General features: G+C 51.6%; 1 protein-coding gene across 3 annotated transcripts; it reads right to left on the bottom strand.

Annotated features, from left to right (window-relative positions):
* On the bottom strand, positions 1-25,992 carry LOC122548048 (guanine nucleotide-binding protein G(I)/G(S)/G(O) subunit gamma-8-like). 3 transcript variants are annotated; one of them, XM_087984139.1, is made up of 3 exons: positions 25,910-25,992; positions 2,838-2,952; positions 1-303 (listed from the first exon to the last, which is right to left on the bottom strand). In XM_087984139.1, the coding sequence occupies exons 2-3, from the start codon at positions 2,919-2,921 to the stop codon at positions 178-180; spliced, it is 210 nt and encodes a 69-aa protein (XP_087840265.1). In that variant the 5' UTR covers positions 2,922-2,952; positions 25,910-25,992; the 3' UTR covers positions 1-177. The 3 variants fall into 3 exon arrangements, with proteins under 3 accessions (XP_087840265.1, XP_043542550.1, XP_043542549.1); XM_043686615.2 differs by lacking the exon at positions 25,910-25,992 and adding an exon at positions 13,678-13,814; XM_043686614.2 differs by lacking the exon at positions 25,910-25,992 and adding an exon at positions 8,480-8,586.
* Positions 25,993-26,508: the final 516 nt, after the last annotated feature.

Raw genomic sequence — 26,508 nt, 5'->3', positions numbered from 1 at the left:
TTTTCGATGACGTTTTAATTGTACTCAGTTCTAGAACTGACGATGGATCTTCCTCTCTTGCGGTAATAGTCAGTGACCCTCCGTCTCTTGACGGCCTGGGATCAAACCCCTTGTATCCCGAGGTGGGCAGAGATCGGAGGGGGTGTGGGGGGGGGGTTGCAGGTAGGTGAGGCCATTCTACAGGATGGCACACATTCCCTTGTCCCGGAAGGGGTTGTTAGCGTTCGGGACGGGAGTTACGAGGGGATCCTCCTTGGCATGTTCCTCGCAATACGCCAGGAGTTCAGCTGCAGCTTTGGAGACCTGCAGAGGGAGAGAGAGAGAGAGGGGGGGGGGGGGAAGAGAGAGAGAGAGGGAGAGAGAGAGAGTGGGAGATAAGTGTCACAAGGTGGAGAGGTGGAATCCTGGGCAGTTCAAACCCACTTCCATCTCCCTGTCTCAGAGAGTTATCACTGCAGGAGGCCATTGAACCCATCTACCCCATTCTGGAGTGGATCAAAAATGGCGGCACAGTGGCTCAGTGGTTAGCACTGCTGCCTCACAGTGCCAGGGTCCCAGGTTCAATTCCAGCCTCAAGCGACTGTCTGTGTGGAGTTTGCACATTCTCCCTGTGTCTGCAGGTGCTCCGGTTTCTTCCCACAGTCCAAAGATGAGCAGGTTAGGGTAGATTGGCCCATGGCTAAATTGTCCCCTAGTGTCCAAGGATGTGTGGGTTAGCCATAGGAAATGCAGGGAAAGGGAAGGGGACTGGTTTGGATGCCCTTCGAAGGGTTGGTGTGGACTTGATGGGCCGAATGGCCTGCCTCCACACTGTAGAGATTCAGTAGGTGGAGGGGGATGGATATCACCATGAGGAAGACACTACTGAAGGGATGGCCAGTTCAGCTCAGCGCTGAGTTACATGTCCACCGCATGCACTAAGGTAAAACGGAACAGCTGCTGTCTCACTGGAGAGAGATGGTGGGTTAACCTGAGGGTCACCACTCCTCGGGCGAGGGGAGAGGTTAGGAAGGAGAGTCCTACATGGTAACCTCAGCCGGTGATGGGAATTGAACCCTCGCCATTAGCGTCCCGTATTATGTTACAATGGAGCCGTACAGCCAACTGAGCGAACCAACCATGGGATGCACTTTGGAAACCTAGCCAATCAGCACGGACTTGATGCTGCTCCTGTGATCATGGGGGGAATTGCACGATCAACAGGTAAACCAGCTCAGCCCTGTCCATTCACTGGCACAAGAGGCAGAGCTAGGAATCCAGGAGCAATGGGAGGCCATTCAGCCCCTCGAGTGCCTTCTGCTGTTGGATGCAATGCTGACCGGTCTGTACCCCAGCTCTGCTTGCCTCCCTGATACTCCCCAACCTCCTCCTAACCAAAACTGAAATTGAAAGATTAACTCTGTTTCACTCTGTCTCTGCCGAGATACCCAAGGTGTTTTTGTTTTCGGTTCAGGTTTTCAGCATCCGTGAGTATTTTGTCAAACAAATCTCCAACTGGCAGCAAGCTCCCTTCCTGCGACTTCAAGATTTCCACAGCCCCCTCCCGTGAGGAGGTGTTTCTGAAATTCTTTGGCCAGGAGGGGCCTAGCAAATGTTTTTGAGCCTTTTGCAAGTCACTTCAATGGACTTGTTTGGCAACCTACCTCTCGGGGAGAGGTTGGGGAGCAGGCTGGACTTGAACACAGACCTCCTGGCCCAGAGGTAAAGGACACTATGACCGCACTACAAGCATCCTCAATTAAGTGGTTCAATGTGGCTATTTCAGAGTGAACCCTGTCGCTGTGGGCCCGGAATCACGTGTAGGCCAGACTGGGTAAGGTTGGCAGATTTCCACCACCTGGTGACTGAACCTGGTGAAATTTTACCTCAAACCAACAATACTCCCACAGTCAACCTCGTTCAGACTGGATTTCAATTGCATGTTTTTAACAAATGAAGTTTAAATTCCACTCACATCTGCCCCTCTTGAAATTTGAACACCAAGCTAGGCCTCGTGGGACATTACAGCTACCACCGACCTCCCACCCACCTATCAGCCCTTCTCTGTCCCCTGGGTGGGGGAGGGAGGGCTTTGGGATGTGAGGTGGTTTGACGAGACAGGGGATGTTTTCAAGGTGGGGGCGGTGTTTCAGGAGAGGGAGAGAAGGGTGGGCTCCAAGTCATGGGCCAAGGGGTAAGTGGGGGTGAGAGGGGGCTTCAGGACGAAAGGGGAAGGAGGGGGTGAGGCCGTGTAGCAAATGCGACCGCATTTACATAGCGCCCTCCGATGCTGCCAAATGTCCCGCGGTTGCCTCACCCAGGCTGAAGGCCGAGGAGGTGTGGGAGGGGACCCAAAACAAAAAGGAGAGAGGGGCTTCAGGAAACAGGAAGTTGTCGGGGAGGTGAGGACCCACTCATCATTGTTGGGGTGAGAGAATAGGGCAGGGGCAAACAAAATAGGAGAAGGTGTAGGGGGTGGGGAGGTCTCCGAGGGGCTCCAAGTTGGAGGAGGCTACAGATAGAGGGGCAGGGAGGAGGCGTTTTCATGTTAAGGATTAGAATGAGGAATCCCAGGTGGCAATGGGCCAGGAGTTGGCCAATGAGCTGGGAATTGGCCAATGGGCGTGGTGTTGGCCAATGGGTGAGGTGTTCGCTAATGGGCCAGGAGTTGGCCAATGGGCTAGGATTTGGTCAAAGGCTAGGAATTGGCCAATGGGTGTGGTGTTGGCCAATGGACACAGGCTGATGTGAGAATCTCGGAGTCAGGGCGTCGCCCTGCATCTTGGAGGGTATCTGGCCCTGGGATTGCGAAGATTCCCAATTCCCACGGGTCTGCCCTGGGCAAGCGGACGCCTCACCTGCATTCTGTCGATGTGGACCTCCAGCTTCAGCTGCTCCACGGCCATCCGTGCCTCTGCTATCTTGGCCGTCTGATTGGGCATCTCGTCTCACTCAGCTCGCGACCCCCTCCACCTGAAAGACACAACATGTTGGAGGGAAACGTGGCCCACGTGGAGAGAGAGAGAGAGAAAACGTTGCACCTCCCCAGCTCGACTTACACACAACCCCTCCACCGGTAAAGGGGGTGGGCTTCTGAAGCGTCATGACGACAAGGGAACCATGGCGCCCATGTTGTGCCCATTTGGGCACCTCATCGATATCTTCACAAATAAATACAATAGATGGGAATCTCAACACTATCCCAAAACGCAGCACCTGCTTGATAGACCTTAAGAAATAGGAACAGGCGTAGGCCATTCAGCCCCTCCATCATTACCCTCATGGCTGATCCTCACCCACCACCAACGCTCAGTTGCAGCAGTGTGTACCAATGGGCGATGAGTTGGCCAATGGAGGTGGTGTTGGCCAATGGGCACAGGCTGATGGGAGAATCTCAGAGTCTGAGGACAGGCTAGATGAACCAATGCTCCTCAGGCAGCACCTTCCAAACCCACGACCACTTCCACCCAGAAGGACAAGGGCAGCAGATACATGGGAACACCACCCCCTGCAAGTTCCCCTCCACTCGCCATCCCAACAGGGAAATATATCGCCGTTCCTTCAGTGTCACTGGGTCAAAATCCTGGAATTCCCTCCCTAAGGGCATTATGGGTGTTCTCCAATCCTCCCTGAAAAACATGGTGACAGTCCCCCCCCCCCCTCACCCCAACACACTAACTCATGGGAATATCGAGCCCCAAGAACACATACGAAGAGTCTACTGAAGGTGACAACCATCTCTGACAGGCCCAGGTAGGTCCAAGGGCCAAGAATGGAAGTGATGCAAGGGTCCACCCCATCACCATCTCCTTGCCCCAGCCACGGGTACGTGGGTCAGACATTGGACTGGGCATCACTGTAGGAGCCTGACCTTGGAAATGGGAGGATGGCACACTCCGTGTTCAGGGACTACTGAGGAAGGGGGCTCTGGTCTCTGAACATCAACTCTCCAAGCAACAGCACACAGTGTTCAAAGATCAAATGCTTTTGGTTTGTGTGTGAGAGAGAGAGTGTGTGTGTATGTGTGTGTGTGTGAGAGTGTGTGTATATGTGTGAGAGAGAGAGTGTGTGTGTGTGTGTATGTATGTGTGTGTGTGAGAGAGAGAGTGTGTGTCTGTAAGAGAGAGAGAGTGTGTGTATGAGAGTGTGTGTGTATGTGTGTGTGTGAGAGTGTGTGTGAGAGAGAGTGTGTGTGTGAGAGTGTGTGTGTGTGTGTGAGAGAGAGTGTGTGTGTGTGTCTGTAAGAGAGAGAGAGTGTGTGTATGAGAGTGTGTGTGTATGTGTGTGTGTGAGAGTGTGTATGTGTGTGAGAGAGAGAGTGTGTGTGTGTGAGAGAGAGTGTGTGTGTCTGTAAGAGAGAGAGAGTGTGTGTATGAGTGTGTGTGTATGTGTGTGTGTGAGAGTGTGTGTATGTGTGTGGGAGAGAGAGTGTGTGTGTGAGAGAGAGTGTGTGTGTCTATGAGAGAGAGAGTGTGTGTGTCTGTGAGAGAGAATGTGTGTGTGTGTGTGTCTGTGAAAGAGTATGTGTATGTGTGTGTGTGATAGTGTGTGTATGTGTGTGAGAGAGAGTATGTGTGTGTGAGAGAGTGAGTGTGTCTGTGAGAGAGAGTGTGTGTCTGTAAGAGAGAGAGAGTGTGTGTGTCTGTAAGAGAGAAAGAGTGTGTGTATGAGAGTGTGTGTGTATGAGAGTGTGTGTGTATGTGTGTGTGTGAGATTGTGTGTATGTGTGTGAGAGAGAGAGTGTGTGTGAGAGAGAGTGTGTGTCTGTAAGAGAGAGAGAGTGTGTGTGTCTGTAAGAGAGAAAGAGTGTGTGTATGAGAGTGTGTGTGTATGAGAGTGTGTGTGTATGTGTGTGTGTGAGATTGTGTGTATGTGTGTGAGAGAGAGAGTGTGTGTGAGAGAGAGTGTGTGTCTGTGAGAGAGAGAGTGTGTGTGTCTGTGAGAGAGAATGTGTGTGTGTCTGTGTGAGAGAAAGTGTGTGTGTGTGTCTGTGAGAGAGTGTGTGTGTGTGATAGTGTGTGTATGTGTGTGAGAGTGTGTGTGTGTCTGTGAGAGAGAGTGTGTGTATCTATGAGAGAGAGTGTGTGTGAGTGTGAGAGAGAGTGAGTGTGTGTGTGTCTGTGAGAGAGTGTGTGTGAGAGAGTGTGTGTCTGTGAGAGTGTGTCTGTGAGAGAGAGAGAGTGTGTGTATGTGTGTGTGTGAGAGTGGATGTATGTGTGTGAGAGAGTGTGTGTGAGGGAGAGAGAGTGTGTATGTCTGTGAGAGAGAGAGTGTGTGTGTGTGTGAGAGAGTGTGTGTGAAAGAGAGAGTGTCTGTGAGAGAGAGTGTGTGTGTGAGAGAGGGAGTGTGTGTGAGAGAGGGAGTGTATGTGTGTCTCTGTGAGAGAGAGTGTGTGTGTGTGTCTGTGAGAGAGAGAGTGTGTGTGTGAGAGTGTGTGCATGTGCATGAGAGAGTGTGTGTGAGAGAAAGAGTGTGTATGTCTGTGAGAGTGTGTGTGTGAGAGTGTGCGTGAGAGAGAGAGAGAGAGTGTCTGTGAGAGAGACTGTGTGTGTGAGAGAGAGTGTCTGTGAGAGAGACTGTGTGTGTGAGAGAGAGTGTCTGTGAGAGAGACTGTGTGTGTGAGAGAGCATGTGTGAGAGAGAGTGTGTGTGTTGTGTGAGTGAGAAAGTGTGTGTGAGAGACTGTGTGTGTCTATGTGTATGTGAGTATGTGTGAGAGAGTGTGGGTTGGGGGGGGGTAAGGTGTATGGGGTGTTGGGCTCAACGGGGGCAGGAGTGTGGTGCTGAGGCCAGGACCAGATCAGACGTGGGGACCGAGAGGCCGAATGGCCTTCTCAGTCAGATGGAATTGATTGGTTGGAACTCTGGGGCACTGAGTGAAAGGATCAGCCTCATACCCCATTCCCCTCCCCTCAGCAGAACCCCCTCCTCCCTCAACCCACCCTGTTGTACAGGAGGATCTCATGGAGGGCATAGGCTGAAGCCTTGGGGGTACAGTGTGAGTCAGGCAGGGAGGGCAGGGCTGCACCCCCTCAGTGTGGGAGTCTCTGGAGTGGGATTCGAACCCCCTGCCTCCCAGATGGGTTGGGGAACAGGGAGTGTATTGAGCCGTCTGGAGAAACAATCACTGTTAACCAAAACTCAATCTATCACTAACTCTAACGATAACTGCTACTTGGTTAGTGTGAGTAAATGGTGCTCAGGGACTGTCCCTCCCTCACACAGGCTCACTCACTGATTACCGTCTCCTGCTCTGTGTGTAACTGTCTGCTCACACCGTGCAGATAAAGGTCATAGAGAGCGGAGCCCACAGTGACCAACATTAGTGCACAGCAAGAGCTCAGAATGGAGACCACCACCATCTCTCCCCAAAATACCCCTCTCCTCCCCTCACCCACACCCTCTCACATCACCACTGCCCTGCCCCGCGTTCCCACTCACTGCCTTTCTGTCTCTGTCCCCACCCTCACCTCCCCCTCACCCAACACCCCATCACCCAACACCCCATCACCCAACACCCCATCACTCACCTCCCCCTCACCTCCCCCGCCCTCACCTCCACCTCACCCAACACCCCATCACCCAACACCCCATCACTCAGCTCCCCCTTCACCTCCCCCACCCTCACCTCCCACTCACCCAACACCACCTCTCTCACCTCCCCTTCCATCACCTCCCCCTTACCCAAAGCCTCATTACACACCTCCCCCTCACTCACCTCCCCCTCACTCACCTCCCCCTCACTCACCTCCTCATGCCCCTCACTCACCTCTCTCATTCACCTCCCCTGCCCTCACCCAACACCCCATCACTCACCTCCCCCTCACTCACCTCCCCTTCACTTACCTCCCCCTCCCTCACCTCTCCTTCACCCACACCCACTCCCTCACCACCCCCTCCCTCACCTTCCCCTCACTCACCTCACACCTTCCCCTCACTCACCTTCCCCGATCACCTCCCCTCACTCAACTCCCCCTCCCTCATTTCCCCCTCACTGATCTACCCCCGTTACCTCCCCCTCACCCACTTCCCTCTCCCTCACTCACCTCCACCTCACCCACCTCCCTCTCCCTCCCTCACCTGCCCCTCACACACATGGAGAAAGTGAGGACTGCAGATGCTGGGGAGTCAGAGTTGAGAGTGTGTTGCTGGGAAAGCACAGCAGGTCAGGCAGCCTCCGAGGAGCAGGAGAGTCGACGTTTTGGGCAATAAGCCCTTCGTCAGTGCTTCCTGATGAAGGGCTTATGCCTGAAACGTCGATTCTCCTGCTCCTCGGAGGCTGCCTGACCTGCTGTGCTTTCCCAGCAACACACTCTTCGACTCCCCCTCACTCACCTCCCCTCACCCATCGCCCCCTCCTTCACCTCACCCATCGCCCTCACCTCCTTAGCCAACCATTCTCTCAGCTAAAGCCCCTCACCACGCTCCCCAACTCCATTCCCTCCATTTCATCCACTCCTATCCCTTCATCATGACTCTCACCCTCCCTCCTCCTTCCTACCTGCTCCTCTCCTGAGTATCTTTTATTCTGTGAAAACTCAATTCGATTAGATTTGACACCATAACTCAGTCCCAGGTAGCTGTTATTCTACATATAAACCCTCCCCCAAACTCCTTGATTAGATTACAGCCTATAATTCAGTCATGCACATATGTTATTGTATTTCTAAACCTCACCCCCACCCCCCCATCGATCCCCTCGATCAGATTCCAGTTTGCATCTCACTCCCGGGGTATCTATTATTCTATATATAAACCCCCCCAACCCCTCGATCAGATTCCAGTCTGTAACTCACTCCCAGGTATCTGTTATTCTGTATATAAACCAACCCGAACCACTCGATTAGATTCCAGTCTGTAACTCCCTTCCGGGGAGTTGCTATTCTGTATATAAACCCCCCGAACCCCTCGATTAGATTCCAGTCTGTAACTCCTTCCCGGGGAGCTGTTATTTTATATATGAACCCCCCCGATCCCCTCGGTTAGATTCCAGTCTGTAACTCCTTCCCGGGGAGCTGCTATTCTGTATATAAACCCCCCCGAACCCCTCGGTTAGATTCCAGTCTGTAACTCCTTCCCGGGGAGCTGCTATTCTGTATATAAACCCCCCCGAACCCCTCGGTTAGATTCCAGTCTGCAACTCCCTCCCAGGGAGCTGCTATTCTGTATATAAACCCCCCGAACCCCTCGGTTAGATTCCAGTCTGTAACTCCCTCCCAGGGAGCTGCTATTCTGTATATAATCCCCCCGAACTCCTCGATTAGATTCCAGTCTGTAACTCCCTCCCGGGGAGCTGCTATTTTGTATATAAACCCCCTGAACCCCTCAAATAGATTCCAGTCTGTAACTCCCTCCCGGGGAGCTGCTATTCTGTACATAAACCCCCTGAACCCCTCAATTAGATTCCAGTCTGTAACTCCCTCCCGGGGAGCTGCTATTCTGTACATAAACCCCCTGAACCCCTCAATTAGATTCCAGTCTGTAACTCCCTCCTGGTGTACCTGCTGTGTTGGACAGGCCTTCCCCCGGCATAGAGCACGAGACGGCGGTGAGGTTGAGCAGATGATTGATTCCCTCCCCACTCCCTGTGCTGTCAGCCAGGTCTCGGGAGGCTCACAATGGGGCCCAGGATCTGTTGACAGCATTTGTTTTCAGTTGGCAGCAGCTGGTATTTGGCGGGTAATAAACAGACAGGTACGATCACCTAAGGAGGCTGTTAACTATGTTACGCCCTGGATTCTCAAACCATGATCTTGATAATCTGTCGACGTGTCCCTGTAGGATCAGGAAATAGCCAACACCCTCCCCCCCTCCCGACCGAGTCTCCCCCCCCCCGCCTCCCGACCGAGTCTCCCCCCTGCTCAGCTACAGAAAGCTCTGACGGTGAGGCCAAAACACTGACTGTTTCCAGGAGGGTAGTTGATCTTGTTTTTGGGGCTAATGGGTAATTGCAAGAAAAAGGTTCTGCGTTGGATGATCAACTATCGTAGAACCCCTACAGTGTGGAAACAGGCCCTTCGGCCCAACAACTCCACACCAACCCACCGAAGAGTAACCCACCCAGAGCTATTCTGCTACCCTATTACTCTACATTTCCCCCCTGACTGATGAACCCAACCTGCACATCCCTGAACACTATGGGGAAATTTAGCATGGCCAATCCACCCTAACCTGCACATCCCTGAACACTATGGGGTAATTTAGCATGGCCAATCCACCCTAACCTACACATCCCTAAACACTATGGGGTAATTTAGCATGGCCGATCCACCCTAACCTACACATCCCTAAACACTATGGGGAAATTTAGCATGGCCAATCCACCCTAACCTGCACATCCCTGGACACATCCCCCCTGACTGATGAACCCAACCTGCACATCCCTGAACACTATGGGGTAATTTAGCATGGCCAATCCACCCGAACCTACACATCCCTGAACATTATGGGGTAATTTAGCATGGCCGATCCACCCTAACCTACACATCCCTGAACACTATGGGGTAATTTAGCATGGCCGATCCACCCTAACCTACACATCCCTAAACACTATGGGGAAATTTAGCATGGCCAATCCACCCTAACCTGCACATCCCTGGACACTATAGGACAATTTAGCATGGCCAATCCACCCTAACCTGCACATCCCTGGACACTATGGGACAATTTAGCATGGCCAATCCACCCTAACCTGCACATCCCTGGACACTATGGGGCAATTTACCATGGCCAATCCACCCTAACCCACACATCCCTGAACACTATGGGGTAATTTAGCATGGCCAATCCACCCTAACCTGCACATCCCTGGACACTATGGGGTAATTTAACATGGCCAATCCACCCTAACCTGCACATCCCTGAACACTATGGGGTAATTTAGCATGGCCAATCCACCCTAACCTACACATCTTTGGACTGTGGGAGGAAACCCACGCAGACCTGAGGAGAATGTGCAAACTCCACACAGACAGTTGCCCAAGGTGGGAATCGAACCCAGGTCCCTGGTGCTGTGAGGCAGCAGTGCTAACCATGGTGCCACCGTGCCACCATGCCACCCCCCTGTGATCGAAGGGCCTAACAGCCTACTCCAGCTCCTATTTTCCGTCTCCTTTGTACTTTATTTGCCGGTGAGTCACGGCTGTCCTGTGACAGTGAGGGGGTTAACAAGAGGAAAGCATTCCTCTTCTTTAATGAGCTGCAGTTGAAAAACCGAAGCTGATTAAGAGTGTTACATGTTCAAGAGCTGCTCCCCTGAGCAGGTCTCCCTCTTTAATTAATCCTTCTCCACATCTGCCTGCTCTCGGGAGGGCACTCATGAAAAATGCAGCCAGCGTTTCAGCTGGTGAGGCCGCTCCCCGCTGGGCTGCCCTTACCCCGGGGCGAGGGTCAGGTGAGTGGAAATGTCACCCTTTGAAGGTCAGCCCAGTGCCCAGCTGGCCAGGCACTGGGGGAGCAGTGGGGGGGGGAGGGGGTGGGAGCAGGGGGTCTGACTGGGTCGGGGAGCAATTACGTTTGCGTTTCAAATTCACTGCCCCGCTCCCTGGGGGGGGGATTCGCCGTGCCGTGCTTCATGTATACTGGTTGCCTTGCCAACCTCCCCCCCCCCCCACCCCCGCACCCCCTCAGCTTTGAGAAGGCCAGACCCGACCCCCCCCTCCCCAATCGTGACGGCTCCAACTGCTGGTCCCGGGCGCTAGTGGAATGCAGTAGCTGGCCCTTCAGGCCTTTCTCCCCCTCTCCCACCACCACTGTGTTAAGGTCTAGGAGGATACAGTCCTATCACAGTTAAATGGAACCAGCTCATTTTACGGGGATGTGACGGCCTAGTGGTATTATCGCCTGTTAATCCAGAGACCCGGACGGTGGAATTTGAATTCAATAAAAATTTGGGATTTAAGAGTCTAGTGATGACCATTGTTGGAAAAACCCATCCGGTTCACTAATGTCCTTTAGGGAAGGATCCTTACCTGGTCTGGGCCTACACGTGACTCCAGACCTACAGCAATGGGGTTGACTCTTAACTACCCTCTGGGCGATTAGGGATGGGCAATAAATGGTGGCCCAGCCAGCCCCATAAATGAGTAAGAAAAAAACCTGGTCAGCATGGACAATTTGGGCCGAAGGGCCTGTTTCCCATGTTGTATGACTCTGAGGTCATGGTCAACGGGCAAGATACAGAAAATCTGTGCTGTCGATGGGAGAACAGCCTCATTCATAAAATCATTGAATCCCAACAGTGTGGGAAGAGACTCTTCGGCCCATCAACTCCACACTGACCCTCTGAAGAGTAACCCACCCAGACCCATTCCTCTGAATGATGCACCTAACCTACACATCCCTGAACACTACGGGCAATTTAGCACAGCCAATCCACCCTGACCTGCACATCTTTGGACTGTGGGAGGAAACCCATGCAGACACAGGGGAGAATGTGCAAACTCCACACAGACAGTTGCCTGAGGGTGGGATCGAACTGGGGTCCCTGGTGCTGTGAGGCAGCAGGGCTAACCACTGTGCCACCATGTCTGGTAGGTGACGTTAGTGTATGGGAGCTTGCTGTGTGGTGAATTTTCCTGCTGGCAGTGCTCTTCAGGGCATGGGGAGGGCTTGCACGGCTGCGAAAGCACTCTGGGGAGGGGCAGCGCTTGGGGCGCTATAGCAATGCAGCAGCAGGAAGGGTAGGCACCCGGTCACATCGGCAGCAGTGGGAGAGAGAAATGTCACTGAGAGGCTGAGAGCTTACAGCTCACCTTCCTGGAAAACTGAAATATTTGTACAATCCACTCCAACAAGCAAGGCTTAACCAGGGATTCCCTTCACCCTCCCACCTCTCCCATGGTTCCTCCTGTTGGGCAGGGTCCATCCTCCTTTCCTCCTGGATTTGAGCTGCAAATTCACGAGCGGTCTGGACAGACCCTTCCCAGAGAGGTGATGAAAATATATTGTTTTTAATGCATGGAGTGTTTGGGATCTGGAGGGTGCTGACTCAACTCCAGAGAGACCTGGGGTGTTCTCTGAAGAGAGAGGCATTTTGCTGGGCTGCAGCAGTTAACTCTGGGGTGGGGGGGCTGTGTGAGCACCTCAGACACCGAGCCAGCACAGACACTGTGGGGGGAATGTGCTGTCACTGTCCTTGTGTCCTGCACAGGGACAGAGGGGGCAGCAGGTTACAGCTGGGAGGGCTACTCCCTGAATCCACACACTCACACACACTCACAGACACACACACACTCACACACTCACACATACACACTCACTCACACACAGACTTACACACAGACACACACACAGACTCACACAGACACACACTCACTCACACACAGACACACACACACACACAGATTCACACACACACACACTCACTCACACACAGACTTACACACAGACACACACACACACACACTCACACAGACACACACACTCACACACAGACTCACACTCACACACAGACTCAAACACAGACTCACACTCACACACACTCAAACACAGACTCACAAACAGACTCACTCACACACAGGCACACACACACTCACACACAGACTCACTCACAGACACACACACTCACTTACACACACACACTCACACACAGACACACTCACTCACACACACACAGACACACACGCACTCACACACACAGAGACTCAGTCACAGACACACAAACACTCACTCACACTCACACACAGACACACACACACTCACTCACACAGACACACACAGACTCACAGACACACACTCACTCACACATAGACTCACACACAGACACTCACTCACACACACAGACACACAGAGACTCACAGGCACACTCACACTTACAGACACACACACACTCTCATACACACACACACACACACTCACTCACACACAGACACAGATACTCACACACACACAAATACACACTCTCACACAGTCACACTCACTCACACACATACATAGGCATCCACACACAAATCTATTGACACGCAGACAAAGCCACATCGAGATTCACACCCCTACACACACCTGCATACCTACACACACATCCAAATGCGCACACACACACACACAGGCACCCACATAACAAGATGCACAGTTACACACACACATACACACACACACATGCACACACATGTACACGCACACATGTACACACACATACATGTACACATACAGGCACCCACATAACAAGGTGCATACAGTTACACACACACATATACACACACGTACACACGCATATACACACGTACATGTACACACACACATACACTGACACAGACACATCCAAATATGTACGTATACTTTTACGCACACATCCATCCACACACAGGCAACCACATATTAAACCCTGCACAGTTACACCCACACAGCTCCAACCTCACACAAACTAGACCCTTGCAGACCCTTCAACCCATTGTGTCTGTATTTGAGCTAATCACACCAGTCCCCCTCCCTGAGTTATCCCTGTCACCCAGAAAATGGCTTTGTCTTCGGATCAGACTTGCTCACACATGTAAATGCTGACAACACAACATGTAAAACTTTCTCTCCCTCTCACCACCCTCTTTCACAAGACAGCTAGATAATCCTGGAGAAAACATCCTCTTTCTCAGTTCACTCATTAGCTACCAGGCACAGGATCTGGACTGGGCTCTGGGTGCTGCCTTCAGCTGTTTCACTAGTGCAAGACCCCACTTCGGAGACAAGAGCAGATTGCACCTACCTGTTCAGAGCCAGAGTCAGTCCCCGAGTGAGGAACAGGCAGTGAGTTTGTGACAGAGTCAGGAGGAAGACCCACAGGGAGTGGAACAGTCCCCTCCCATCGCTCAGTTCATCAGGTCTGTCCCAGTAGGACACAATCCTCGCTCGGCCTGGCGCAGAAACACACAGTGCTCACACTCAGATAAGAATATCAAAGGCATGGTTAGTAAATTTGAGGGGACACCAAAATGGGTGGGATAATGGACAGAGAAGAAGATTATCTAAGATTACAAAGGGATCTTGATCAATTAGGCCAGTGGTCGGAGGACTAGCAGATGGAGTTTAATTTATAAATGTGAGATATTGCATTTTGGTAAAACATAACAAGGGTAGGACTTGTACAAAAGCAGGGCCTTGTGTGGTCATGGATATAGAGTCATAGAGTCATCCAGCACAGAAACAGACCCTTCGGCCCAACCAGTCCATGCTGACCATAATCCCAAACTAAACTAGCCCCACCTGCCTGCCCCTGGCCCATCTCCCTCCAAACCTTCCCTATTCATGCACTTACCCAAGTGTCTTTTAAACATTGTAACTGTACCCACACCCACCACTTCCTCAGGAAGTTCATTCCACACCCGAACCACCGTCTGTGTAAACATTTGCCCATCATGTCCTCTTTAAAATCTCTCTACTCTCACCTTAAAGGTGTGCCCCCCCAGTCTAGAAATCCCCCACCCTAGGCAAAAGACAATTACCATTAACCCTAGCCATAACCCCTCATTATTATATAAACTCCTAGAAACACCGACGGGTTCAGGTACATAATTCTTTGAAGCTTGCATCACATATAGACAGGGGGGCTAAGAAGGCATTTAGCAGATTCGCCTTCATTGCTCAGACCTCATAGACATTGGGACACCCAGATGAGGTTGTACAGGACATTGAGGAGAAAGTGAGGTCTGCAGATGCTGGAGATCAAAGTTGAAACTTTATTGCTGGAACAGCACAGCAGGTCAGGCCGCATCCAGGGAACAGGAGACTCGACGTTTCGGGCACAGGCCCTTCTTCAGAACATTGGTGAGGCCTCTTCAGGATTACTGTGTCCAGTTCCAGTCGCCCTGTTACTGGAAGGATATTATTAAACTGGAGAGGGTTCAGAAAACATTTACCAGGATGTTTCACACACACACACACACACATATACAGACACACACACTCCCCCCCCCCCCACCACACACACACACACACACACACACTCCCACATAGATACACACACAGACACTCACCCATACACACACACACACCCCCACATGCACGTACACACACACATCCATACACACACACTCTCTGGGTGAAGACATTTCTCCTCAGCTCTGTCCAAAATGGCCTCTCCTGTATCCTTAGACTGTGACCCCCTATTCTGGACTCCCCCAGTTATAGGGGAACATTCTTCCTGTGTTGACCCCGTCTAATCCTGCTGGAAGTTTATAGATTTCCACAAGAACTCCCATCATTGTTCTAAACTCCAGTGACTATAGTCCTGGCTAATCTGATCTCTCTACCCTTGATGATCAGACAGGCCATAACTAAATCTCAATCAAGGATGGTAAAATATCAGAGCAGAATGCTGGAAATCGGAAATTTTGGCTGGAGAATCTCAACAGGTCTGACAGCGTCCATGGAGAGAGGAACAGAGTTAACATTTTGGGTCCATTGTGATGAATTAAGGATGGGCAATAAATACAGGCCTCACTAGTGACTCCCACATTCTGGGAAAGGATAAATAAATCCACTCTTAGGCCCTTTGTCCTGCTCCAGACCATCAATAACATTCTCCAGGTTGGATTTAGGGGCACAGTTCAGGCCTGTGTTAAAATCACACTCGGGCCTAAAAGTGGTGCTGGAGCCTGACTTCAAGAAGGGACACCTGCTATCTGTGAGTCAGGAGGCTTTGACCCCCTCCCTGATTTCAAAGGGCTCTTTTGGGGGGGAGTGCATGGATCTGGCTCAAACTCTTTCCCTCCCCACCCCAACCCCCAAACACACCATCTGGGGCCCACCCTCCGCGCGGCTGGGTCGGGCCTCCAGCGATGTGCATTTGTGTAGCGCCTCCCGCGTCACCTTGGGGCCATCCCGGAGACCTTTGCTGGCTGGGGAAGCATCTCAGAGCCCGTCATCATGTCGCGTAGGAGACGGGGTGGCCCATTTACGCACAGCAAGATCCCAGAAATGGCGCCGAGACCGGGTTTATTTTCAGTTAAAACGTTATTTTTAAGCGACAACGGATGTCTAACCAACTGGCCTTGGATTCTTGTTTTCAGTCTCCATCATCACGAAAGGAGGCAGCGTGTCTACTATGTGGGCGGCTCAGTGGTTAGCACTGCTGCCTCACAGCGCCAGGGACCCGGGTTCGATTCCACCCTCGGGTAACTGTCTGTGTGGAGATTGCACATTGTCTGTGTGGGTTTCCACGCGATATGCAGGTTAGGATGGATTGGCCAGGGAGGTACAGGCCAGTTGGTTTAGCTGTGGGGATAGAGTAGGGTTCGTTCTGGGTGGGATGGTCTTCTGAGGGTCAGTGCAAACTCAATGGGCCGAATAACCTTTCTTCCTGCGCTGTAGGTGTCCTATACTCAAGGAGGTTAATCAAGACTCAACAGGCGAGGTCCTTTTTTTAGGACCTAGGGAGTCCAAAACTAGAGGGCGTGCGTTTAAGGTGAGAGGGGAAAGATTTAAAAGGGACCTGATGGGCAACTTTTTCACACGTGTATGGAATGAGCTGCCTGAGGAAGTGGCAGAGGCTGGTACAATGACAGCATTTAAAAGACACTTGGACAGAGACATGGATAGGAAGGATTTTGAAGGGTATGGGTCAAACGCAGGCAAATGGGATGAGGTCAGTTTGGGAAACTTTGGTGGGAATGGACGAGTTAGGCCGAAGTGTCTGTTTCCGTGCTCTATGACATTTTACTCTTTGCTCTATGACTCACTACTCTTTAAATTCCCTGCACGAAACCGGTGGAGAATCGAGAGTTCCGGAGATGCTGTTGTGAAATGACTCCATATCCATTTGAATCGGTCTCGTATGAAGAGGCTGTTTGCTGGGATTCTGGGGGCCATTTACATCATTTGCCACATGAGGGCGGTGTTGTCCAGGGAATCACCCATGAATAGTGGGCTCGCACTGGCACCAGGGTTTGGGATCAGACAGGGGGAAGTGTTGCTCACCCCCTGTGCCCAATGACTATCAGTAAGTCAAACAATACCTCGATTTTCTAAATTCACATCTTTGTTTGCAAATGCCTCCATGGCCTCACTCCTCCCCATCTCTGTGACCTCTTCTGACCTTATGACCCTCCAAGATCTCTTCACTCCCTTAAATAAAGTTTCTTGAGCATCTCTGATTTTAATTGTTCTGCCAGCGGGGACTGCACCCTCAGCTGCCTGGACCCTGAGCTCTGGAAACCCCCTCCCCAAACCTCTCTCTCCCCTTCTCTCTCTCTCTACCACCCCCCCCCCCCCCCCCCCCCCCACCACCACCACCACTCTCTCTTTCTCTCTCCCTCTATCTTCCTCACTTTCTCCCCCCTCTTTCTTCTCCATTCTCTTTCTCTCTGTCTCTCTCTTCACCCCCCCCTTCCCCCTCTCTTCTCCCTCTCCCTCCCTCTCTCTCTCCCCCTCCTTTCACCCTCTCTCCCCCCCCCACTCCTTCCCTCTCTCTCTCCCCCTTCTCCCTCTCTCTCTCCCTCCCCCTCTCTCCTCCCCACCCTCTCTAGCCCTCTCCCCCCTCTCCTTGCCTTCCCTTCTCTCTACTCTCTCTCCCTCCCTCTCTCCCACCCCTTCCCTTCCCCTCCTCCCCTCCCACCCCTTCCCTCCCCCCCTCTCTCTCCCTCCCTCCCTCTCCCCCTCTCTTTCCCTGTCTTCCTCCTCTCTCCCATCTCTTCCGTCTCTCTCTCTCTCCCTCCCTCTCTCCCAACCCACCACTCTCTGCTTCTCTCTCTCTCTCTCTCTCCCTTGCTCCCTTTCTCTCTCTCTCCTTTCCTTAAAGCGGAGTGTTTTTGGCTGTACTTCCAGGTCACCTGCCTGAGAATCTCCACAACCAGCTCACTACCATTAACTTGTTTGATTTCATTCTGCTGCACATATTACATTGATTTTATAACATGGTTGTTGAACGTAATATTTTCCAAAGATTGTATATCGTTATACAAAGGCCACGCTAAAGGAAGGTGACGGCCTAGTGGTAGTGTCACTGGAGTCCGAGAGTCAAACAGCTCGGAATCACACCCTCCGGTCCAACTCCTCCATGCCAACCCACAATCCCAAACTAATCTAGTCCCAATTGTCAGCATTTGACCCATATCCCTCCAAATCCTCCCTATTCATGTACCCATCCAATTGTACCAGCCTCCACCACTTTCTCTGGCAGCTCATTCCATACACGTACCACCGTCTGTGTGAAAAAGTTGCCCCTTAGCTCCCTTTTCAATCTGTCCCCTCTCACCTTAAGCCTCATTCTGGACCCCCCAGCCCCGGGGAAAATACCTTGTCTATTCACCCTAGCCATGCACCTCATGATTTTACAAACCTCAATCAGGTCACCCCTCAGCCTCCGACGCTCCAGGGAAAATGTCCCAGCCTACTCAACCTCTCCCTTCAGCTCAAACCCCTCCAGTCCCAGTAACATCCTTGTAAATCCTTTTTGCGCCATTTCCAGTTTAATACCATCCTTCCTACAGCAGGGTGACTAGAATTGTACACAGTACTGCAAATGTGGCCTTAACAATGTCTTGTACAGCCGTAACATGATGTGCCAACTCCTGTACCCAATGCTCTGACCAATGAAGGCAAATGCGCCGTCTTCACTACCCTCACCATTCCTGATGAAGGGCTGTCGCCCGAAACATCGACTCTCCTGCTCCTCGGATGCTGCCTGACCTGCTGTGCTTTTCCAGCAACACACTCTAGTCTTGACCTCCATCCTCTCTACCCTGTCTTACCTGTGATTCCAACAAGGACCTTAGGCCCCTCTGTTTTTGAAAACACTTCTATCATTAACTGTGTAATTCCTGCCCAGGTTTGTCTTACCAGGTAATGTTCCAGGGACCTGGGTTCGAATCCTGACAGGGCAGATGGTGGAATTCGAATTCAATATAAACCTGAGATTAAAAGTCTAATGATGACCATGAACCCATTGTCAGAAAAACCCCATCTGGTTCATTCATGTCCTTTTGGGAAGGAATGTGCCAACCTTACCTGGTCTGGGCCTACACGTGACTCCAGACTCAGAGCAATGGGGTTGACTTCTACCTTCCCCTCTGGGCAATTAGGGATGGGCAATAAATGGTGGCCTAGCCAGAGACACTCAGATCCCAAGACTGAAGAAAAGAAATGACTAAAGTTCCACTTTCTCATTGGAGAGAGAGCTCATGTGGCAAGTGTAACCCGAGGGTTGTGAGACTCCAATCGAAGGGGTGGGGGTGTGTTTGTGGACGTGGTATTGAACCCTCACTGTTGGCGTAACTCTGCGTTACAAACCAGCCGCCCAATCGAACCCGAAACTACGGCTAGGACAGGAGGTGTGGTGGGACCAGGATCGATTAAGGCATTGGGCCAACGTTTGGTGAGAAACAAGGTGTAGGGTCTATGGAGGGGAGACTGCTGGTGAGTCACAATGCTCTTTCTTTACAATCTCGCTGTGATCTCAGCCAATGCAGGTAGATTTTCCTCTCCTTCTTTTAAACAAACCCCATAGTGTGGGAACAGGCCATTCGGCCCATCAGACCACAACGGCCTTCCAAAGAGTAACCCACCCAGAGCCATTACCCCTACTCTATATTTACCCCTGACTAATGCACCTAATCTACACTATGGGGCATTTTAGCATGGCCAATCCATCCTAACCTGCACACATTTGGACTGTGGGAGGAAACCCACACAGACACGGGGAGAATGTGCAAACTCCACACAGAGAGTTGCCCGATGCTGGAATCGAACCCGGCTCCCTGGCGCCGTGAGACAGCAGTGCTAACCACTGAGCCACCGTGCTTCCCAGTGATGTAATGATGTTCTGAGCATTGTACTGTTTGGTCTGTGACTGAGCAGGTCCTTACTCCGGGGAGCTGGTGTGGTGAGGATGGGCCGAATGGCCTCCTGCTGCACCAGGACAATTCTCTGAAGTCTCGACGCACCTCGATACAAAGGTACGTTCTGGGGTCGTCAAACGCACGCAGGAGGGAGGCAATGAACCCCTCTCCCCACCCCACCTCACCCCCAGGTCTAAGGTACAGCGAGGCCGAACTCTGACCCCCTCAGCGGGAATCATCTCAGTCCAAGACCAGTCGGCATCATCACAGAGTAAGGGAGAGGATGGCTCCTCTTAGGGAGGGTGGAATTCCTGACCGCAGAGGGCTGTTGAGGCTGGAGCTTTAAGGATATTTCAGACTGCACTGGATTGTTAATGAGGAGGGCAAATCCAGGGATATAGGGCAAAATAGAGTTGAGTATTCTCAGCTCAGCTCATTGAATGGCAGAGCGGACTCAATGGGCCGAATGGTCTGATTCTGCACCTGACCTGCTCCTCTAAATACATGGAGAGCAGAACTCCCACTACACTGTCGCCCATCAAACACTCCCAGGACAGGGACAGCACGGGGTTAGATACAGAGTAAAGCTTCCTCTACACTGTCCCCCCATCAAACACTCCCAGGACAGGGACAGCACGGGGTTAGATACAGAGTAAAGGTCCCTCTACACTGTCCCCCCATCAAACACTCCCAGGACAGGGACAGCACGGGGTTAGATACAGAGTAAAGGTCCCACTACACTGTTCCCCATCAAACACTCCCAGGACAGGGGCAGCACGGGGTTAGATACAGAGTAAAGGTCCCACTACACTGTTCCCCATCAAACACTCCCAGGACAGGGACAGCACGGGGTTAGATACAGAGTAAAGGTCCCACTACACTGTTCCCCATCAAACACTCCCAGGACAGGGGCAGCACGGGGTTAGATACAGAGTAAAGGTCCCACTACACTGTTCCCCATCAAACACTCCCAGGACAGGGGCAGCACGGGGTTAGATACAGAGTAAAGCTCTCTCTACACTGTCCCCATCAAACACTCCCAGGACAGGGACAGCATGGGGTTAGATACAGAGTAAAGCTCCCTCTACACTGTCCCCCATCAAACACTCCCAGGACAGGGACAGCACGGGGTTAGATACAGAGTAAAGATCCCTCTACACTGTTCCCCCATCAAACACTCCCAGGACAGGGACAGCACGGGTTAGATACTGAGTAAACCTTCCTCTACACTGTTCCCCCATCAAACACTCCCAGGACAGGGACAGCAAGGGGTTAGATACAGAGTAAAGCTCCCTCTACACTGTCCCCCCATCAAACACTCCCAGGACAGGGACAGCACGGGGTTAGATACAGACTAAAGGTCCCACTACACTGTTCCCCATCAAACACTCCCAGGACAGGGGCAGCACGGGGTTAGATACAGAGTAAAGGTCCCACTACACTGTTCCCCATCAAACACTCCCAGGACAGGGACAGCACGGGGTTAGATACAGAGTAAAGCTCTCTCTACACTGTCCCCCATCAAACACTCCCAGGACAGGGACAGCACGGGGTTAGATACAGAGTAAAGGTCCCACTACACTGTTCCCCATCAAACACTCCCAGGACAGGGACAGCACGGGGTTAGATACAGAGTAAAGGTCCCACTACACTGTTCCCCATCAAACACTCCCAGGACAGGGGCAGCACGGGGTTAGATACAGAGTAAAGGTCCCACTACACTGTTCCCCATCAAACACTCCCAGGACAGGGGCAGCACGGGGTTAGATACAGAGTAAAGCTCTCTCTACACTGTCCCCATCAAACACTCCCAGGACAGGGACAGCATGGGGTTAGATACAGAGTAAAGCTCCCTCTACACTGTCCCCCATCAAACACTCCCAGGACAGGGACAGCACGGGGTTAGATACAGAGTAAAGATCCCTCTACACTGTTCCCCCATCAAACACTCCCAGGACAGGGACAGCACGGGTTAGATACTGAGTAAACCTTCCTCTACACTGTTCCCCCATCAAACACTCCCAGGACAGGGACAGCAAGGGGTTAGATACAGAGTAAAGCTCCCTCTACACTGTTCCCCCATCAAACATTCCCATGACAGGGACAGCACCGGGTTAGATACTGAGTAAACCTTCCTCTACACTGTTCCCCCATCAAACACTCCCAGGACAGGGACAGCACGGGTTAGATACTGAGTAAACCTTCCTCTACACTGTTCCCCATCAAACACTCCCAGGACAGGGGCAGCACGGGGTTAGATACAGAGTAAAGCTCCCTCTACACTGTCCCCCATCAAACACTCCCAGGACAGGGGCAGCACGGGGTTAGATACAGAGTAAAGGTCCCACTACACTGTTCCCCATCAAACACTCCCAGGACAGGGGCAGCACGGGGTTAGATACAGAGTAAAGCTCCCTCTACACTGTCCCCCATCAAACACTCCCAGGACAGGGACAGCACGGGGTTAGATACAGAGTAAAGGTCCCACTACACTGTTCCCCATCAAACACTCCCAGGACAGGGGCAGCACGGGGTTAGATACAGAGTAAAGCTCCCTCTACACTGTCCCCCATCAAACACTCCCAGGACAGGGACAGCACGGGGTTAGATACAGAGTAAAGGTCCCACTACACTGTTCCCCATCAAACACTCCCAGGACAGGGGCAGCACGGGGTTAGATACAGAGTAAAGCTCCCTCTACACTGTCCCCCATCAAACACTCCCAGGACAGGGACAGCACGGGGTTAGATACAGAGTAAAGCTCCCTCTACACTGTTCCCCCATCAAACACTCCCAGGACAGGGACAGCACGGGTTAGATACTGAGTAAACCTTCCTCTACACTGTTCCCCCATCAAACACTCCCAGGACAGGGGCAGCACGGGGTTAGATACAGAGTAAAGGTCCCACTTCACTGTTCCCCATCAAACACTCCCAGGACAGGGACAGCACGGGGTTAGATACAGAGTAAAGCTCCCTCTACACTGTCCCCCATCAAACACTCCCAGGACAGGGACAGCACGGGGTTAGATACAGAGTAAAGCTCCCTCTACACTGTTCCCCCATCAAACACTCCCAGGACAGGGACAGCACGGGTTAGATACTGAGTAAACCTTCCTCTACACTGTTCCCCCATCAAACACTCCCAGGACAGGGACAGCAAGGGGTTAGATACAGAGTAAAGCTCCCTCCACACTGTCCCCCCATCAAACACTCCCATGACAGGGACAGCACCGGGTTAGATACTGAGTAAACCTTCCTCTACACTGTCCCCCATCAAACACTCCCAGGACAGGGACAGCACGGGGTTAGATACAGAGTAAAGCTCTCTCTACACTGTCCCCATCAAACACTCCCAGGGACAGGGACAGCACAGGGTTAGATACAGAGTAAAGCTCCCTCTACACTGTCCCCCCATCAAACACTCCCATGACAGGGACAGCACGGTGTTAGATACAGAGTAAAGCTCCCTCTACACTGTCCCCATCAAACACTCCCAGGACAGGGTAGCACAGGGTTAGATACAGAGTAAAGCTACCTCTACACTGTCCCCCCATCAAACACTCCCAGGACAGGGACAGCAAGGGGTTAGATACAGAGTAAAGCTCCCTCTACAGTGGTGTGAACAGTAAGGCTTTATCCGAATTCGCTTCTCAGAAGTTATTGTGCGATGTCGTTGCCAACAGCAGAACAAATGAGAGTGGCAATCACATGGAAACCTGGTGAAAAGGAATGATCACTATTCGCTGGAGCTCCCGGGCTGGGCACCAATCGAATGTGGACCTCCACTATATGGCCTTGTCTGAAGTTGTCCCGTAAACTCATGGAGGGCCACGTGGAGTGAGGGCTACCAGCTCAGGTCAAACAGCTGCCTGGCATTTATTCATCACAGACATCCAACTGCCCAGCCCCAATCAAATGACCTGCCCTTCATCAGCCAATGGTTTATTCTCCTTCCGAAAGTCAAAATGCCGCAGGAAAGCCAAGCACGTACCTCGAATTAACGCTTGCCAGCTCCCAGTTTAGAACGTGGCCCCAGAGTGTGTTCATCAGGTTAAATGCCCATCCCTGGAGCATGCAGGGAAATATTAGCGGGAAGTTGGCAATCCTGTTCAAAATGGAATTAGTCAACAAACAATGCTTAATTCACTCATTAACCCCCTGCTGGAAGTGAAATCTGGGAATGTTGCGGAGAATTAGACAGGGTTAAATGCAGCAAGGTTGTTTCCAATGACCCAGGGGTCCAGTACCAAGGAGGTTACAGTCTAAGGATACGGGATAGGACTGAGATGAGGAGAAATGTCCTCACCCAGAGAGAGGGGGGGACAGCCTGTGGAATTCTCTGCCACAGAAAATAGCAAAGGCCACAACCTTAGACAATAGACAACAGACAATAGGTGCAGGAGTAGGCCATTCTGCCCTTCGAGCCTGCACCACCATTCAATATGGTCATGGCTGATCATCCTCAATCAGTATCCTGTTCCTGCCTTATCTCCATAACCCTTGATTCACTATCCTTGAGAGCTCTATCCAACTCTTTCTTAAATGAATCCAGAGACTGGGCCTCCATTGCCCTCTGGGGCAGGACATTCCATATCGAATGTTTTCAAAAAGGATTGCTGGGGTTGGAGGGTTTGAGCTACAGGGCGACACTGGATAGGCTGGGGCTGTTTTCCCTGGAGTGTCAGAGGCTGAAGGGCGACCTTATAGAGGTTTATAAAATCATGGGCATTGATAGGGTGAATAGACAAAGTCTTTTCCCACGAGTCGGGGAGTAGGGGCTTTGTTGAGCTTGCAGGACAACTTCAGAACTGGAGGGCAAAGGTTTCGGGAGAGAGGGGAAAGATTTAAATGGGATCTAAGGGGCAACTTTTTCACACAGAGGGTGGTACGTGTATGGAATGAGCTGCCAGAGGAAGTGGTGGAGGCTGGTACAATTACAGCATTTAAAAGGCATCTGGATGGGTATATGAATAGGAAGGGTTTGGAGGGATATGGGCCGGGTGCTGGCAAATGGGACTATGCCGGATAACTCTATGGCTCTGAGGAGTTAGATATATTTCTCGAGTCACAGAGATAGAGTCATAAAGTCCTCGAGATGTACAGCATGGAAACAGACCCTTAGGTCCAACTTGTTCATGCCGACCAGATATCCGAAATTAATCTAGGAGAAAGCGGGGACTGCAGATGCTGGAGATCAGAGTCGAAAAGTGAGTTGCTGAAAAACCAGGTTCAGGCAGCATCCGAGGAGCAGGAGAGTCAACATTTCGGGCACAGGCCCTTCATCAGCCGCAACATAACCTCCCAACTCATGTGCTCAACGTACAGACCAATTCCTGATGAAGGGCTTATGCCTGAAACATCGAATCTCCCGTTTCTTGGATTCTGCCTGACCTGCTGTGCTTTTCCAGAGCCACCCTTTTTGACTCAAAATTAATCTAGTCCCATTTGCCAGCACCCGGCCCATATCCCTCCAAACCCTTCCTATTCATATACCCATCCAAATGCCTTTTAACTGTTGCAATTGTACCAGCCTCCCCCACTTCCTCTGGCAGCTCATTCCATACACGTACCACCCTCTGCGTGAAAAGGTTGCCTCTTAGGTCCCTTTTATATCTTTCCCCTCTCACCCTAAACCTATGCCCTCTAGTTCTGGAATCCCCCACCCCAGGGAAAAGACCTTGTCTATTTATCCTATCCGTGCTCCTCTAAAAGGTCACCCCTCAGCCTCCGACGCTCCAGGGAAAACAGCCCCAGCCTGTTCAGCCTCTCTCTATAGCTCAAATCCTCCAACCCTGGCAACATCCTTGTAAATCTGTTCTGAACTTTTCAAGTTTCACAATATCCTTCCTATCTGAGGGAGACCAGAATTGAACACAGTATTCCAACAGTGTCCTGCACAGCCACAACATGACCTCCCAACTCCTGTACTCAATACTCTGACCAAAAAGGAAAGCATACCAAACACCTTCTTCACTCTTAGAGTTAAAGGGATCCAAGAATATGGGGTGAATGTGTGTACTCGACGCTGCGTGGGATGGTCAGCCACGATCATATTGAATGGTGGAACAGACTCAAAGGGCCGAATGGTCCTGTGCCTGTTTTTAAATGTTTTCCTTTCTCTGGGAAATAGAATGTTCTCATTGGCAATTCGACAGTGTCTGACCTGAGGTAGATTTGATGAGGGTGACTGGTGCTCAGACCAGAGTTTGGTCGAATCCTGGTTGAGAAGGCGGCAGCCTTGGAGCTGTCGGGGTAATATCACTGGGCCACAGCTGATCTGCTGGGGAAACCGGTTCAAATCCTGCTACAGGCAACTGGCGTGGTTTCAATCCACGAACAATGAATCTGATTCCAAAATTGTGATTGTGAAACTATCACTAATTGTTCCAGGAACTGGTTCATTGCTGCTCTTTCAGGGTGGAATATCTCCCCAGAGGGAGATAAACTGGATTAATTAGGAATGGGTGTACTGGAGATGCCCCTCGAACAGCAGTTGGAGCAGAACATGCCATTGGGCTATCCCCCTCGGTTACTCGGTCTGGGATTACATGTGACTCCAGACCCACAGCAACGTGGTTGACTCTTAATTGCTCTTTGCAACGGCCCCAGGCAAGTCACTCAGTTCAAGGGGTAATCACAGATGAGGTAACAGTTGCTGATCTTGCCAGCTATACCCATGCCCCAAGAAAAGAAAAATAAATGCAAGATGCGGTCCCAGCAGCATTGAGCAGAGAATGACCCCCACCCTGCTGGACCCCCCGT

This window comes from Chiloscyllium plagiosum, unplaced genomic scaffold, assembly GCF_037043375.1.
Source record: "Chiloscyllium plagiosum isolate Xiang-an unplaced genomic scaffold, Cpla_swu_hap1 HiC_scaffold_47, whole genome shotgun sequence".
Classification (NCBI taxonomy): Eukaryota; Metazoa; Chordata; class Chondrichthyes; order Orectolobiformes; family Hemiscylliidae; genus Chiloscyllium; species Chiloscyllium plagiosum.
This window is presented reverse-complemented; position numbering and strand designations above follow the sequence as displayed.